The sequence below is a fragment of the Notamacropus eugenii genome, chromosome 4, assembly GCF_028372415.1.
Source record: "Notamacropus eugenii isolate mMacEug1 chromosome 4, mMacEug1.pri_v2, whole genome shotgun sequence".
Lineage (NCBI taxonomy): Eukaryota > Metazoa > Chordata > Mammalia > Diprotodontia > Macropodidae > Notamacropus > Notamacropus eugenii.
The window spans coordinates 107,424,885-107,439,483 of NC_092875.1; the positions used below are offsets into that span (position 1 = coordinate 107,424,885).

A 14,599-nucleotide genomic window follows, 5' to 3' on the forward strand; every position below is an offset into this window, starting at 1 on the left:
AGTGATAGGTCTCTAGGTAAGGGAAGGAATGTTTTGAAATTAAAGTAATAACAAAACCTATAAGCATTTTAAGTAGGAAAAGTGGGACATTTGAGAAATGAGAAAGAATATAGCAAGAAGAGATATTTAGCCCAATGGTTATAGAAACTCCATGATAAATTAGTTTGAAGATCTAACTGCCAAACTGGATTGCCAAACTGACCATTGCCAAATACTTCTATGACGGTGAGATACTTATAAAGCTACTTTTCACTAAATAATACTAATCCACTTCCTCCTCCACAGAAGACCAATTTTCACTACTAAGCAAGTAGTGCTCAAATTCATTAATTAAAGAAGTTTAACAAGTGGAGGTGAAAATGAAAGGTTTTGCAGGCAAAAAGCAGTTGTCTTAAAGGCAAAGGCAAAGAAATGAAATCAGAAACAGAACTTCATGATTTTTAAAGTCAGATCCTTCACAAAAATCCTACTCCGATGCTTCATTATGGAATGAAGATCACTCTGAGTTCTCAAAGGCTATTCCAATAAAGTCTAAGTTTTAGTAGCATCTATGTTGGAAAGGGTAAAGTACACAGGATGTCCATTGTCTAGCCAATTATGGAGAGGCTCATCAATAGCAGGTTCGTCACTAGAAGACAAATTCTTTGGACGATGCATCCAGTGGAAAAATATGAAAGGAACACTGAGTCTGAACAGTCTTTTACTATTCTTCATTGATCATTATGGAGCGGCCAAAGCAAGGGTAGAGGTTGAGAATAACAAAATTTTTAGTTTACCAATAAACAGTGACTTAACTTATGGTACTCTAAATGTGGGGGAGACATTGTGATATACAGGACAATGAACCATCTCTGGATTTGGGAAGACCCCTGTTAAGTCCTGTACCTGTGTGACATTGGGCATTTCATGTTTTTACCTTTCAGTGGGCCAGGCAAGTCTCTGGATCTGTAAGCTATACATGAATTGTGGTTGGTAGAAAGTTTCCATACCACATGTTAATACACACTAATGAAATCATAGCAACAGGGCAAAAGAAAATCTAATTATGATGGGAAATCCTTACCCAAAAACCACTATGTCAACATATTAACAAAGTAACTAAACCAAATCAATTTTGACAATCCCACTACAAATGAAACCAGGAGACATGATGAATATTCAACTAAACAGAATCATGGCTCACAAGTTCTTTCTTCTTGGAGAGATACTATCTTGGTCCAAAGGACAAAAAGAAACATCATTTCACTGGACAATGCCTTTCAATAGCCTAAGCAAAAATACTTCCATGAATTAATTGCAACTTATGAACCAAGAGCATGTCACTACACACACACACACACACACACACACACACTCACTGATGTTAAATGAATTTAATACGAATGTGAACAAAGAGAATAGCCAAAAAAATAATAAAGTTCAGAATAAGAATTAAAACATATCAAAGGATGTTTACTACTTAGAATGCCAATACAATGATTTTTTTTTCAAAAGAGTCAGAATGGACAGACATGCAGATGTGGAACCTTCCCCCCTTTCCCTATGAAAATGACAATAGCTATTCAGAAAAGAAATAACTAACTACTGATGTAGCTCTCATTTCTAAATCAATTGTGGGCACTTGAGTAGTCAGACCACTGAATAACTAATATGAAAGTCAAGGTCAACCAAAAACTAGAAGGGAAAGAAGGATAAGACAACACTAGAGGCAATCACAACATCTCCAACTTTATTAAAAACCAGATACTACAGCTGAAAATTCTTTTAAAAATCAACACTAGTATTGATCACCATTTCCTATAGAAGCTTAGCTAAAATTGTCACCGCAGTATCTAGGTCAAAAGAACTCTGAAACTATCTCACCCAGAAAACATGATCTCCTTTTCAAGCTGAAAGACACAGTAGCCAAGGGCAACAATACATTAGAATATGAAATCATCTGGAAAATATTATGTGGAGAAGGATGGTAGAAAACTATGAGCAGTAAATCCTTTTAAAAGAAGGAAGAATGGTAGAGGTAGAACTGATTTGGCACAAAGCTTGGTGTAAGATGCAACTAAACCAGATCATTCCAAGGAAATTTACAGATAAAAATTACAGAGAACAAAAGATTCCCTATTAAAGACAAGAGCTAAATAGAAAATTTGACTTTCAAATTCAAGATGCAAAAGAAACATAAAGAGATAAACAGGAAAGAGAAATCATAAGGGATTCAATAATATTAAACTATATTCCTACATGGAAATAACTCTTAAAAACTTTCTCATTATTAGGTAATTAGGAGTATACATAGACAGAGAGCAGAGGTCTATGTTGAATGTGATGGTATGATTATCTAAAAAAATAAAATTACAGGACTAGAAAGAAGAATGCACTGGTAGAAGGGGAAAGGGAGAGACAGAATGGGATAAACTATCTGACATAAAAGAGGCCTGAAAGAGATTTTATACTGGAGGGGGAATTGGGGAAAATGGAACCCAGGGAGGGGAGCACACAAACCTTACTCTCACTGGAATTGGCTCAAAGAGGGAACAATATACATACTCAGATGCAGAAATCTATCTTGCCATACAGAAAAGCAGGAAAGGGGATAAGAGAAGGGGTGAGAGAAGTATCTGATAGAAGGGAGGGCAATTTAAAGGAGGCAAAAGTCAAAAGCAAAACACCTTTGAGAATGGACAGGGTAAAAAGATAGAAAAAGTAGGATAAACAGGGGAGAAATAAAAAAATACACAGTAATCATTACTGTGAAAAAAAATTTTTACAGTGGGTTCCTCGGATAAAGACTACATTTCTCAAACATTAGGAAAACTGAGCCAAATTCATAGAAATAAGAGCCATTCCACAACTGATAAATGGTTGAAGGATATAAACAGGTAGTTTTCAGACAAAGTAATCAAGGCTACCTATGGTCATATGAAAAAAAATGCTCTAAATCATCACTGAAGAGAGAAATGCAAATTAGAACTCTGAGCGACTATCTCAAACCTGTCAGATTGGCTAATATGACAGAAAAGGAAAATGATAAACGTTGGAGGGGATGTGGGAAAATTAAAACACTACTGTACTATTGGTGATGTTGTATTTAACTGTTCTGGAGAGCAATTTGGAACTATGCCCAACAGGCTATAAAACCATGTATATCCTTTGACCAAGCAATACCACTACTAGGTCTGTATCCCAAAGAGATAAAAACCAAAAAGGAAAAGAACCTATTAGTACAAAAATATTTATAGCAGCTTTTAGTGATGGCAGAGAATTGGAAATCAAGGGGATGTCCATCAATGAGGGAATGGCTGAGCAAGGTATTGTACATGATTGTGATGGAATACTACTGTGCTTTAAGAAAGGATGAGCAGGATGCTCTCAGGAAAATATGGAAAGATTTCCATGAACTGATACAAAGTGAAATAAGCAGAACCAAGAGAACACTGCACACCAAGAGTAACAGCAATACTGTATGATGATCTACTATGAACAACTTAGCTATTCTCACCAATACAATGGTCTAAGACAATTCTGTAGAATTGTCTTATTGTGAATTGTCTTATTATGAAAAAAGTGCTTTCCATATCCAGAAAAAGAACTGGTAGGAGAGCCTGAATGCAGATCAAAGATATTTTTTCTTTACTTTCTTTATTTTGGGGGCAGTTTTTTGGTTGTATATTCTTTCACAGAATGATTTACATGGAAATTTATTTTGTCTGACTAAACATGTAGAACCTATGTCAAACTGTTTTGCCTTCTCAATGAAGGGGGAGAGAGGAGTGAGCAAATTTGGAACTCAAAATCTGAAAAACAGATATTAAAATTATTTTTACATGTAATTGGGAAAAACAAAATATTAAATAAGACTCAGAAAAAAAAGATTTCCTCTACTTGATAAAGTCCTTTACATGTATTATCTGCATATAACACTGTACTGACTACATTAAGCTTCAGAATAAAATAGTACCCTTCCATAAAATTAATGACTATTCAAGAGAGACCAGCCTAACAATCCAAACCAAATGGATGAAAAATGTCTATTGCCTAAACTATGCCAGGCACTCAGATGGGTAATCCATTGAGTTATTTCTTCAGTATATATATTTTGAATGGATATTACATATGGAAAATGAGCTACAGTTCATAAATGAATCATGGAGGTGAGAAAGAGAAGAGCAGTCTAGAATTCAGGGGTGGGGAACCTGTGGCCTCGAGGCCAAATGTGGTCTTCTAGGTCCCTGGATGTAGCCTTTTGATTGAGTCCAAGTTTTATAGAACAAATCTTTTCGTTGAGGGGTTGTTGTGTTTGTCCTTTGTTCTTGAAGAGGACCATGACATCAAGATGATGACATGACTTGTAGCTGACTTTGAATGAGGGAGGGCTGATTTGTCCTATGAAGTATGGATTCAGTCAAAAAGTTGTACTTGAGGACCTAGAGGGCTATATGTGGCCTTGAGGCCGAAAGTGTTCCATCCCTGGTCTAGATCATAGGATTACAGATTTAAAGTCAGACTTGAGAAACCATCTAATCCAATTCCCTCATTTTATGGAGAAGGAACTGAACCAAGAGAGAAAAAGGGATATGACCAAGGCCACTCAGAAAATAAGTAAAAGAAGTGGGATTTGAGCTCAGGTCTTTTCTCCCTATAAATATAGCATCTTTTCTACTGTACTAGACTGTTAAAAGCACTACAAGTAATTGCTCAATATTGGAACTGTAGGCTTTAAGAAGCAATAGCATATACCAAGCAAATATAACTGTTAACTCTCACTTATTAAACAAGTAGCTGAGCTACAAGAGGTTTTAGGATATATAACCTTTTTGGGGAAGCTGGCTTCCAAAAGGAATTATATAAAGATAATCAGTAGAAAAAGAAGTAAAATGTAAGCTATAAATAAAAATAAAGCTAAGTAACTGTTTATCCATTTGACAAGCTGGGTGTAGCCAACTTCTGCTCAAAAAGGTACATGAACAGTCCTGAAATGAGTTAGTCAGTCAGTCAACTAGCATTACTAGGTGTCTACTACGTGTCAACAATGCAATACACTAGTTTAAAAGCACACCTCAAAAATAGGATGCATACTTAGAAATATGTTGCTGTTGTTGTTGTTGAGTCATTTCAGACGTGTCCAACTTTTTGAGACACGATTTTGGGGTTTTCTTGGCAAAGACACTGGAGTAGTCTGCCATTTCCTTCTCTAGCTCACTTTCCAGATGAGGGAACTGAGACAAACAGGGTTAACAGAGCTAAGTAAGTATCAGAGGTTGGATCTGAACTCCTGACTCCAAGTCTGGTGCTCTATCCACTGCATCTAGATGACTCTAGCTCTTCAAGATGGTCAAGTAGAAAACTGAGACAATGCTCTAATCATATTCAGAATTATTTGGAGTAATATCTGGTTCTGGTTTATATTACTAAGGAAGATGTAGAGACCATCTTGAAGAGCATCTAAACTGTCTATCTACATAGAAACAGAAAATGTTTAGATACCAAATGTCATGAAAAGTATCATTAAAGTTCTGGCTTCCAGAACAGAAGAGAACTGATACTTTTATTTTGACAGCACAGTAAACAATGGTGGAGAAGCAAGATTAAGAAATAGTTAACATACAGGATTTATCTAGTAAATTATTTAGAGAGACAAAGTAAAGGGAATGATGAGGCACATTCTAGGATAGCAAACTTAATACACAGACCTCTCTCAATAACCAATTCCTAGGTTTGGGAAGACATTTCCAGAGACTGAGTAGACAAGCTAATAAAGCCAGAGATATTTGGTGGGAAGAGGGAAAGGCAAAAGAGAAGGAGGGAATCATTCTTCCTCAAGAATACTCTAAGGCTTTTTTCAAAAATTAATTTGAACACTGTTTCTCCAAAACAAATGGCCAAATAACTTAAAATACCACAGCTGTAGGAATTACACGGCCTTAATTTCTTCACCTATCAAAACAAGGAGGTTGGGTGACATTATTTCTAAGGCCTCTTCTGATTCTGAATGTTCTGTCTCTATGAGAAACTGATCAAGGCATGGGCTTTTAGCTAAAGAGAAAAACATCCCTTCCACCTACTCATCTCTTTGAGAGCCTAGAAGAAAAGGGCAACTAATGAGACCATGACTTTGAATTTGTTAAATCTAAATGGTCAAGAAGAACCTGTGTGCTCTTTAAAACCTTAAAGACTGTCAATATTATTATTCTTTTCTCTTTGAGCAGCATCATCATATAAAAGAAGTATGCATATAGATATGGGTGTTTAGGTAGCACAGAGGATATAGAATGCTGGGCCTGAAGTCAGGACAACTTAACTTCCTGAATTCAAATCTGATCTCAGACACTTACCAGCTGTGTGAGCCTGGGAAAGTCACTTGACCCTGTTTACCTCAGTTTCCTCATCTGTAAATGAGCTGAAGAAGGAAAGGGAAAACCACTCCAGTATCTTTGCCAAGAAAAGCCTAAAAGGGGTTATGATGAATTGGACAATACTGAAACAACTGAACAACGATAATCATATAAAAGAAAAAGCACTGAAACAGAAGAAAACATGGATTTGAATCACACCTCTAACAACTTTTTTATCGTAGGCAAATCAGTTAAAACTCTCCAGAGTATCACTGTCTAATCTGTGGTTGTTGTCCTTCCTCTTTGGAGAGGACCAAAATGACATCAAAATAATAGAGTGAAATTTCAATGTGTTTGACTATGGCTGATCAGACCAATACGGGCTCGGAATGCTCTACCACAGGTTGGCACAGATAGTCCATGTGAATATTTGGAGTGGATATCCCAAATTTGCACATCCTGCATTTACTTTGTGCTGTCTCAATTCTGCTTTGCTCAAAGAGCATAGCACCCTTTCTGATGTGGGCACACCATGCTGAGCGGTCCTGTGCCAGTGACCAGTTACAGTCTTATCTGTAAAAGTGGGATCAATCAACAACTATTTTGGAACCAAGTACTGTACAAGGCACTGGACAATTAAATACAAAAAAATGAAATTTCCCACTCACAGAGAGCTTATAAGATAGTAACAGCTGTACTCCTTACTTCACAGAAAGAGGAACATGTGTAAAGGGTTACATAAACTATCAGCTATTAGTATAATTATTTTCCTTCACGTACCAGAAGCAACTAGGTGAATTAACAATCCTTTTCTGTTGTGAATACAGGTTAATGTTGACAGTGACCTTATCAGTGAGTTATAAGTGTTTAACAATTCTGTGATTTTTAATCTTATTATTCCACCAAGTATTTCTGGTTTCATTAGCTTGTCTACTCATTTTTCTTTACTTATCTTTAGCATTACAGCTTATACGATGCCTTTCCCTGCAGAGTTTGTGTCATCTCTTACTAGCAATTTGAGAGAACACAGAACAATCCTCCTAAGGGAAGATATAGCAAAATACAAGTGGGATTGAGGAGTGAAGTACAAAAAACTAGGCAAAGAGGATGAGTAGGTCTGGTCTCAGAAGGTTGGTTAAATTATGTATGTTACAGCAAGCACTCTCAACCATGAAAGGGAAGTTTGGTTATGACACATTCTTGTTATTGAAAAATAATCTGTCAGTTTTAGCGTTTCAAAGGGTTGTCTATGATATCCTGAGGCATCTAGAATATAAACAGGGGCTTCTTAGAAAGGTAGTATTTACAGTATTCCAATCTAGATTTCACATACCTTTCCAAAATCATTTCATATTATGGGACTCCCGTGAATGTGCTTAATATAGAGTTAAAATGGTCTACTAGCTCTTTTCTGAAGACATTCCTCCTGCCCACCCATTTCTGGACTTTTGCATAGCTGAGTCCTCAGTTCTAGAACATTCTCTTTCATTTTCTTGGCCTCAGAATCCTGGCCTTCCTTCCCAACACAACTTGGATAACACACACCTTCTGATCCTCCAGTCAGTTAATGTTCTCTGCCTCTTAATATCATTTTGCATTACTCAGTTTACCTGTCTGTTTACATATGGTATCCCCCCAATCCAGAAGAATGTAAACTCCCAGAGGGCATTTATTTTGGGTTTTGTACCTCCAGCATGGAATGACTTGTATAGTGGGCACTTCATATTTGTTGAATTGATCTAAAAAAATACTAATATTTAACTGAATTAGAGGTAGTTGTCATGTCCTCATGTGGTAAACAAGATAAGAATAAAAAGAAGTATAAAGACTCCTCTACTTCCTTCCTCTAAATACAGACCCATAGAGCCCAAAGATCAAAAGCATTATAGCTCAAACTTGCCTTCTCTAATTAATGATGATGAGAGGTGACATTTCTATGGCACCTACTATATGCCAGGTACTGTGCTAAGCACTTTACAAAAATCTGCTCATTTGAACCTCACAACAAGCCTGAGGGAACTGCTATGCTTTTTTTCTAGTCCAGATCTGAAGTGATGACAGTCAAGAGAAGTGCTATGTGCCACCTAACATCAAATCTGCCAATTCTGCACCTCCTTCCCCCACAATTTTTCCATACAGCAACTGCTGCTACTATTTTCATGAATGTATTGTTCTCAGAAAGCAAAAGAATCAAGTCCTTCTGTCAGTGCAGCCTCCCTCCAATTATCCTTTTTTTCACATAAATAAGTTTCTCTTCCTCCTGGAAGGACTTCACATCTCCACTATTCCACATCAACAATTTCCATATGCAAACTTGACCAATTAAGGACATTTAAATTTTCTAACTTCCTATTTCCAAGAGATATGTTTTGAAGTAAGTTAATTTAATACTAGACTTTCCCTAATGAAAGGATTTGAATTAGCTTCAAGGAAGTCACAAAAATAGGAGTTTTCAAATTTTATTGAAAATTTCTTGTTTTCTGTTTCTTTTACCCTGAGGCTAGTTGAAAGAGTACAATGTAAACATTTCAGGAGGGCCCTGATATCCTTGTACTTTGTCATCTTTACTTTATCAGTTAAAGTAACTTACTCCTTCCAAACTCAAAAGTTTAAATTTCCTGTGTCTATATGACCATTGTGGGGTTTCCTAATATCAAAATGAGCATGCCTCACCACTTGTTAACTTGTGAGGACATCAGAAAAAGAGCTGCATGAAATCAAAGTATTGATTAAAATATTTCATTCAAAAATACTTCCTTGCATATGTAATAAAAAATTAGAACTGAAGAAAAAAGTCTAATATCTAACTTTCCTTCCAAACAACTTGTCCTATGAAGTTAAAAAATTCTTATGTTGGATTACCATAAAATATATGACATAAATACAAAAATGTGTTAAAGTTAATTTTTAAATTGATTTTTAAATACGGAAATATTTGTAACCAGCTACTCTAGAATTATTTGTGTTTTTGAGTCACTATGGCAAATTGCCTAAAAAAGCCTAAAGCTATCTTATTATTGTATTTTGGGGGTATATGACTAACCAGGATAATAAAATTTTACTTTTAAAATGTTTAAACCAATAATGAGCCTTAATTAAATATAGAAGTGTGAAAGTATTTCCCTACTTTTACATTACATTTTCCATAAAAAAATCCAAGAACTCACAATATTTCTGAAATAATGAAATTCTAAATAATTTTTGAAATAACATTTTGTGTACATATGCAGATGTACCAGTGGTTCCACTTCAAAAGCACTTCTAAATCTGCCCTTTAAATTAGTAAGTTTTGCTTTCATATTAGCAAGGGAAAATCTGCTAGTGGGAGCTGTCTGTAGTTATTCCATTTCACAAATATTGAAGAGTAAAAAATATCTAGTTGCCTGAAAAACAATTTTTTAAATTTCTTTGCCCAAGAAAACAATTTAGGAGCAAATTTTTAAGAGAAAATCTTTAGCTGGTTAGAATTTATTATGTAATGCCAATAAATTGACACACAATTATTTTTCAATGTCCTTGCAGATAGTCTATTACAAAAACTACTACTTTCCACAAAGTACAAAGAAACATTAGACCACTACGCAATCTCTGAACCACAAAAAGACTATTTTACTGAATTTTCAAATTTATCACTTTTAAAATTACTTTCTAGTGCTTAATTGTAGGTCCAGGTGCTGAAAATCCCAAATAACAGCAGAATATAAAAAGTATTATTTTTAATCTTCTACTGGCACCTTTCTTTCTAGGATTTCAACAAATATATTTAACAAATGCGTAAGTGATTTTAAATCATACCCCAAATTCTCTTATGAATGCTTAATATTCATTCTTGCTCTGAATTGTAACAAAGTATTAACTAAATTGATCATATTATATCAGATACAGTAACCTATGAGAAAACAGCCTACAGAGGGTCAGGTAAGCGCCTTTTAAGAAAGCTACATTAGTATGACTTGGGGTAGGGAGAGAGGATAAAAAGAAAACTCAATATAAAATTTTATAGTAAAAAATAACTTTCAAAGCCACACTATATACTGTAAAAAGAGGCACTTACCTGACTTCCCACAGACTGGTTCCACGCTCCAGCTGGGTCGATAGGACAACACCAGCTTAGTGGATGCTGGGATTTCACCTGGAACAGAAACTAGTGACCTATAACTTTAGCAGGTCTAAAACCAAAAAAGCAAATATAATGTGTATAATTTCTGTGACATTCAAGGCCTCACTTACGTGCTGCTATTTGGGGTTATCAGCACATAACCCTACAATTAATTTTATTCTTTAAAAACAAATAGCTATAGGTCACCATTCATGAATGCCTTTTTAGTCTTCAATAGATAAAAATGATTTTTTAACTAGGAAAACTGAACATTCTTACCTGCCCTTTGGCATCCTCTGGCATGGCTTTAATGTGCATTCTTTTTAAACATCGAATAACTCCATCATAGAATTGTACTGTAAATGTTCCTGAAACATGATTAATTTCATTAATTACAAAATTCAGCCATCAGGTACAACCCTTAAATCTAACTAGCCATACATTGAGAGAAAAAACACTGCATGACTACAATAAGTGAGTTCACAATAACACTTAGTGAAGTGAGCAGAACCCGGAGAACATTTTACACAGTAACAGCAACACTATGGGATGATCAATTTGGATAGATCTAGCTCTTATGCAATGATCTAAGACAACTCCAAAAGATTTACAATGAAAAATGCTATCCCTAGCCAGAGAAAGAACTATGGAGTCTGAATGCAGATCGAAGTATAAGATTTTTTCTCTCTTTTTTCCCCATTTTTTTCTTTCTAGTGGTTTTTCCCTTTTGTTCCACATGTCTAATGTTGAAATGTTTAATATGACTATACAGGTATAGCCTATATCAGATTACTTGCCATTTGGAGGGAGGGGTGTGGGAAGGGACAGAGGGAGAAAAAAATTGGAACTCAAAATCTTACAAAAGTGAATGTTGAAAACTATATTTACATGTAATTGAAAAATATAAAATATTCTTAAGAGGAAAAAACAAAAACCAAAAAACCGCTGAGTTCACAAAACCTCAACATTGGAAGAAACCTTAAAGGTTATCCAATCTAACCTAAACAAGAACCTCCAGAATATCATAGCTTATTAAGTTGCATTCTCAGGACCACTAAAAGACAACTCTATATATTTACTCTTAGGATGATAATAATTCAAAACAAGGAGACTAATGTTTCCCTGAAAAGGTATGCTTTAGTACAATTGAGGCATATAATTATGATAATCACCATGAAATAAAATGCACATTCTCTCTCTCCCCCATATATACATACTATATGTGTGTGTATATACATGCTTGACAGTATTTCCACAAGCATTACTCTACACTCTGAAAGCTAATTCTCATCAAAATATTGAAAAGAATATATAAACCCCCAAAAATTAATATGCAGAAAATACATGAACAGATTTATAATCATCAAAAGAGTACATTTTATTTGAAAACCCACAAAAACAGTATCATCTAATCCAACCATTCAATTTATAGAGGAGGAAGGAAACTAAGGCATAGAGAGATAATGACTTCACCCAAGGTTATGTAGCTAAATTAATAATAGGGTGAAATCTAGAGCCCAGGCCTCAACTTCTAGACCTTTGTTCATTCCAGTAAACCAGGCTGTTTCTAAAGCATTAGAATTCCAGTTATGTCTAATGTGAGAGATAATCATTTATAGTTTAAATAAATGTCTTTGCCTTAATTATATGCACCTTAGAAAAGGGAAGCACCTCAGTTAAGTCTAGGTTCCTGCTATGAAATGGAAAATAAAAAGATAGAAATTAAAAGGCACTCATTTTCTCATAGGCATTAATACAATTAGCACATTTGTTAATTAGTGCAGTGTTTGGGTTTGTATCATGACAGTGCTTCATGATCTTATTTCATCCAAATATTTTAATTACAAAAATATTACTTGATAAAATATATTTAGCTTGGTATTTTTACTAAACAGCATATAATTTAGTATTTTCAGTGGCAAATATTTAACATTATGTACATACACAAATGGTTTACATATGGAAGCATGTAACTGATCAGTGTTTTAAAAAAAAAATACACAGATGCTTAAATAATAGTATGATTTAAAGTCAATTTCAACTCCACTAACTTAAGTAAAACTGTACTCCTCCTGCCTCCTGCCATTACATTGAAATGATCATGTTTGACTATGATGGTTCTGCTTGAGATACCACTCTAGCTATCCAACTTTGACTGACTGCTCCTTTTCAAAACATACTTTTCTCTCCAATAAGGTCAGTTTGTACACTATCCTTTGCACATATTACATACAACCTCAGTATCATAACATACAACCTCAGTATCACACTTTTGTTTTTGTTTTTCCCAGTGTACAAAATGTCTTATTGTTAGCTCTTTCCCAAAATAAATCCTATCTATCTATCATTATTCAATCCACATTTATCTCTTCCTTCTCTAAATACCTATTGGTCTTAGAATACCTGCCACAAATGGCTCTCCACTTAAGAATGCATATGAGCTAATTCTGTTTCCCCAAATATAACTAAAGCTCAAATTTGACTGTTATTGTTCAGTCATTTCAGTTGTGTCCAACTCTTCATGACCCCTTTTGGGGTTTTCTTCCCAAAAATAGTGGAGTGGTTTGCCATTTCCTTCTCCAGCTCATTTGACAGATGAAGGAACTGAAGCAAACAGGGTGAAGTGACTTGCCCAGGGTCACAAGTCCAGTAAGCACTCCCAACTCTAGGACTAGCACTTTATTCACTGCTTCACCTAGCTGCCCAAAGCTCAAGTACAGGGATATAACTTACTCAGATAAGTTACACAACAAATATTTCTAGAAAGAACGACTAAAAGTTTTGATCACTGACTAAGGGCTTTCGACATCAGCAGGGGACCTAACCATATAATGCTGGAACAACATATATTAACTTATATATACATTTTAAGAGCCCATGAACAAATGTGACAGGAAGTAGACATATTAGAGCTTAAGGAGAAGAGTTAATAATCATGCACACACACAAATATATGAATGTATACATATATACAAAATACACGTAAATTCATGCAACACCGTATCATATATAATGCACAATCATTAAGAGTGTTTAGTTTTAGAATTATGGAAAAAGGGTCATCCTTGCTCTTCATTCAAGCAATAAAACTTTCTTGTGAACTTACAATGTATGAACATTGTACTAATTCCATTTTCTAAGATGTAGTTGACTATGAACAATTTAGTGGTGCTTGGACAACCTTGCAGAATTAAGGCTGGGAATAGACTACAGTCAGATACAACCTTAACCTATAAAGCAGAAGTCTCGAAAACACCACTTTTCCCCTTGTTGCAGCTATGTCAGATGTAATCAAATTATTGTCATTTTTATTACAAGAAATGAAGGCTTAGGCTAAGGTCTTTGTTCAATTATTTTAATCTTCATAGTCAAGCTGCTGGGTTTTTTTTCACTTTACCTTCCTTTCTATGTCCCTTTTTAAAATTTTGCTAATACTAATACTTCTCTTCTCATCTCCACTTCGGTGACTATTTAAGGCAGAATTTTTATATTTTATTTTAGAAAAGGTCATCATTTATTTGCAAATAGCTCTACATTTATAATTAGCAGCTACTAATGACAAGTATTGCTCTTTCCAGTTTATTTTATAAATGTCAAAGTTTCCTTTGGATAATTAACTTCTATTTTTTTTAAGCATTTCTCACCTTCCAAGAATACAACAGGATGTTATTTCATAGTCTTAAGACATGAAGAAAAGGGTAGCAATAAAGCAAGGTAATAGACTGAAATCAGGACTCAAATGCTGCCTCAGAAATTAACTGGCTATGTGAAACAAGTCATTGAACCTTCCAGTTTTCTCATCTGTAAAGTAAGGATAATTCTTGAATGTGAGAAAAATACTTTGCTAACATTACATAACTGATATATTAACATCTCTCTGACTATTCCATTGTTTTTTCCTTCTCTTAACATTTTAGTAATAGTCCCAAAATTAAAAAAAAAAACCTAATGCATTGTCAATTATATAAATGATAAAACAGTAAGCTGGATAAATGAAAGCCACAATGACTAAAAAGAGTTTTGAGACTCATCTTCAAAACATCTTACTTAAATGACCAAAAAAAGGATATCAACCTTTTTCTTTACCCTTTTCTACTCCCTGCTGTAAACATAAAGCCTAAGCCAGCACATAGGCTTAATGTTTCTTTAACTGAAACAATGCTTATTCGAA

At 34.7% G+C, this 14,599-nt stretch overlaps 1 protein-coding gene across 25 annotated transcripts in view; it reads right to left on the minus strand.

The window, feature by feature from the left end:
• Positions 1 to 14,599, minus strand: part of PHF20L1 (PHD finger protein 20 like 1) — a 124,683-nt gene that overhangs the window by 79,045 nt on the left and 31,039 nt on the right. For 12 of the 25 annotated variants that reach the window (XR_011965738.1, XM_072603019.1, XM_072603039.1 and 9 more), the window contains exons 5-6: positions 10,708 to 10,796; positions 10,384 to 10,473 (exon numbers count right to left, since the gene is read on the minus strand). Coding sequence is in view for 24 of the 25 variants with exons in the window: in XM_072603019.1 (XP_072459120.1) it covers positions 10,384 to 10,473; positions 10,708 to 10,796 (179 nt within the window). In the remaining variant the exon portion in view is untranslated. The remainder of the gene's footprint in view (positions 1 to 10,383; positions 10,474 to 10,707; positions 10,797 to 14,599) is intronic. The other 13 variants (XM_072603038.1, XM_072603027.1, XM_072603035.1 and 10 more) reach the window with 2 other exon arrangements.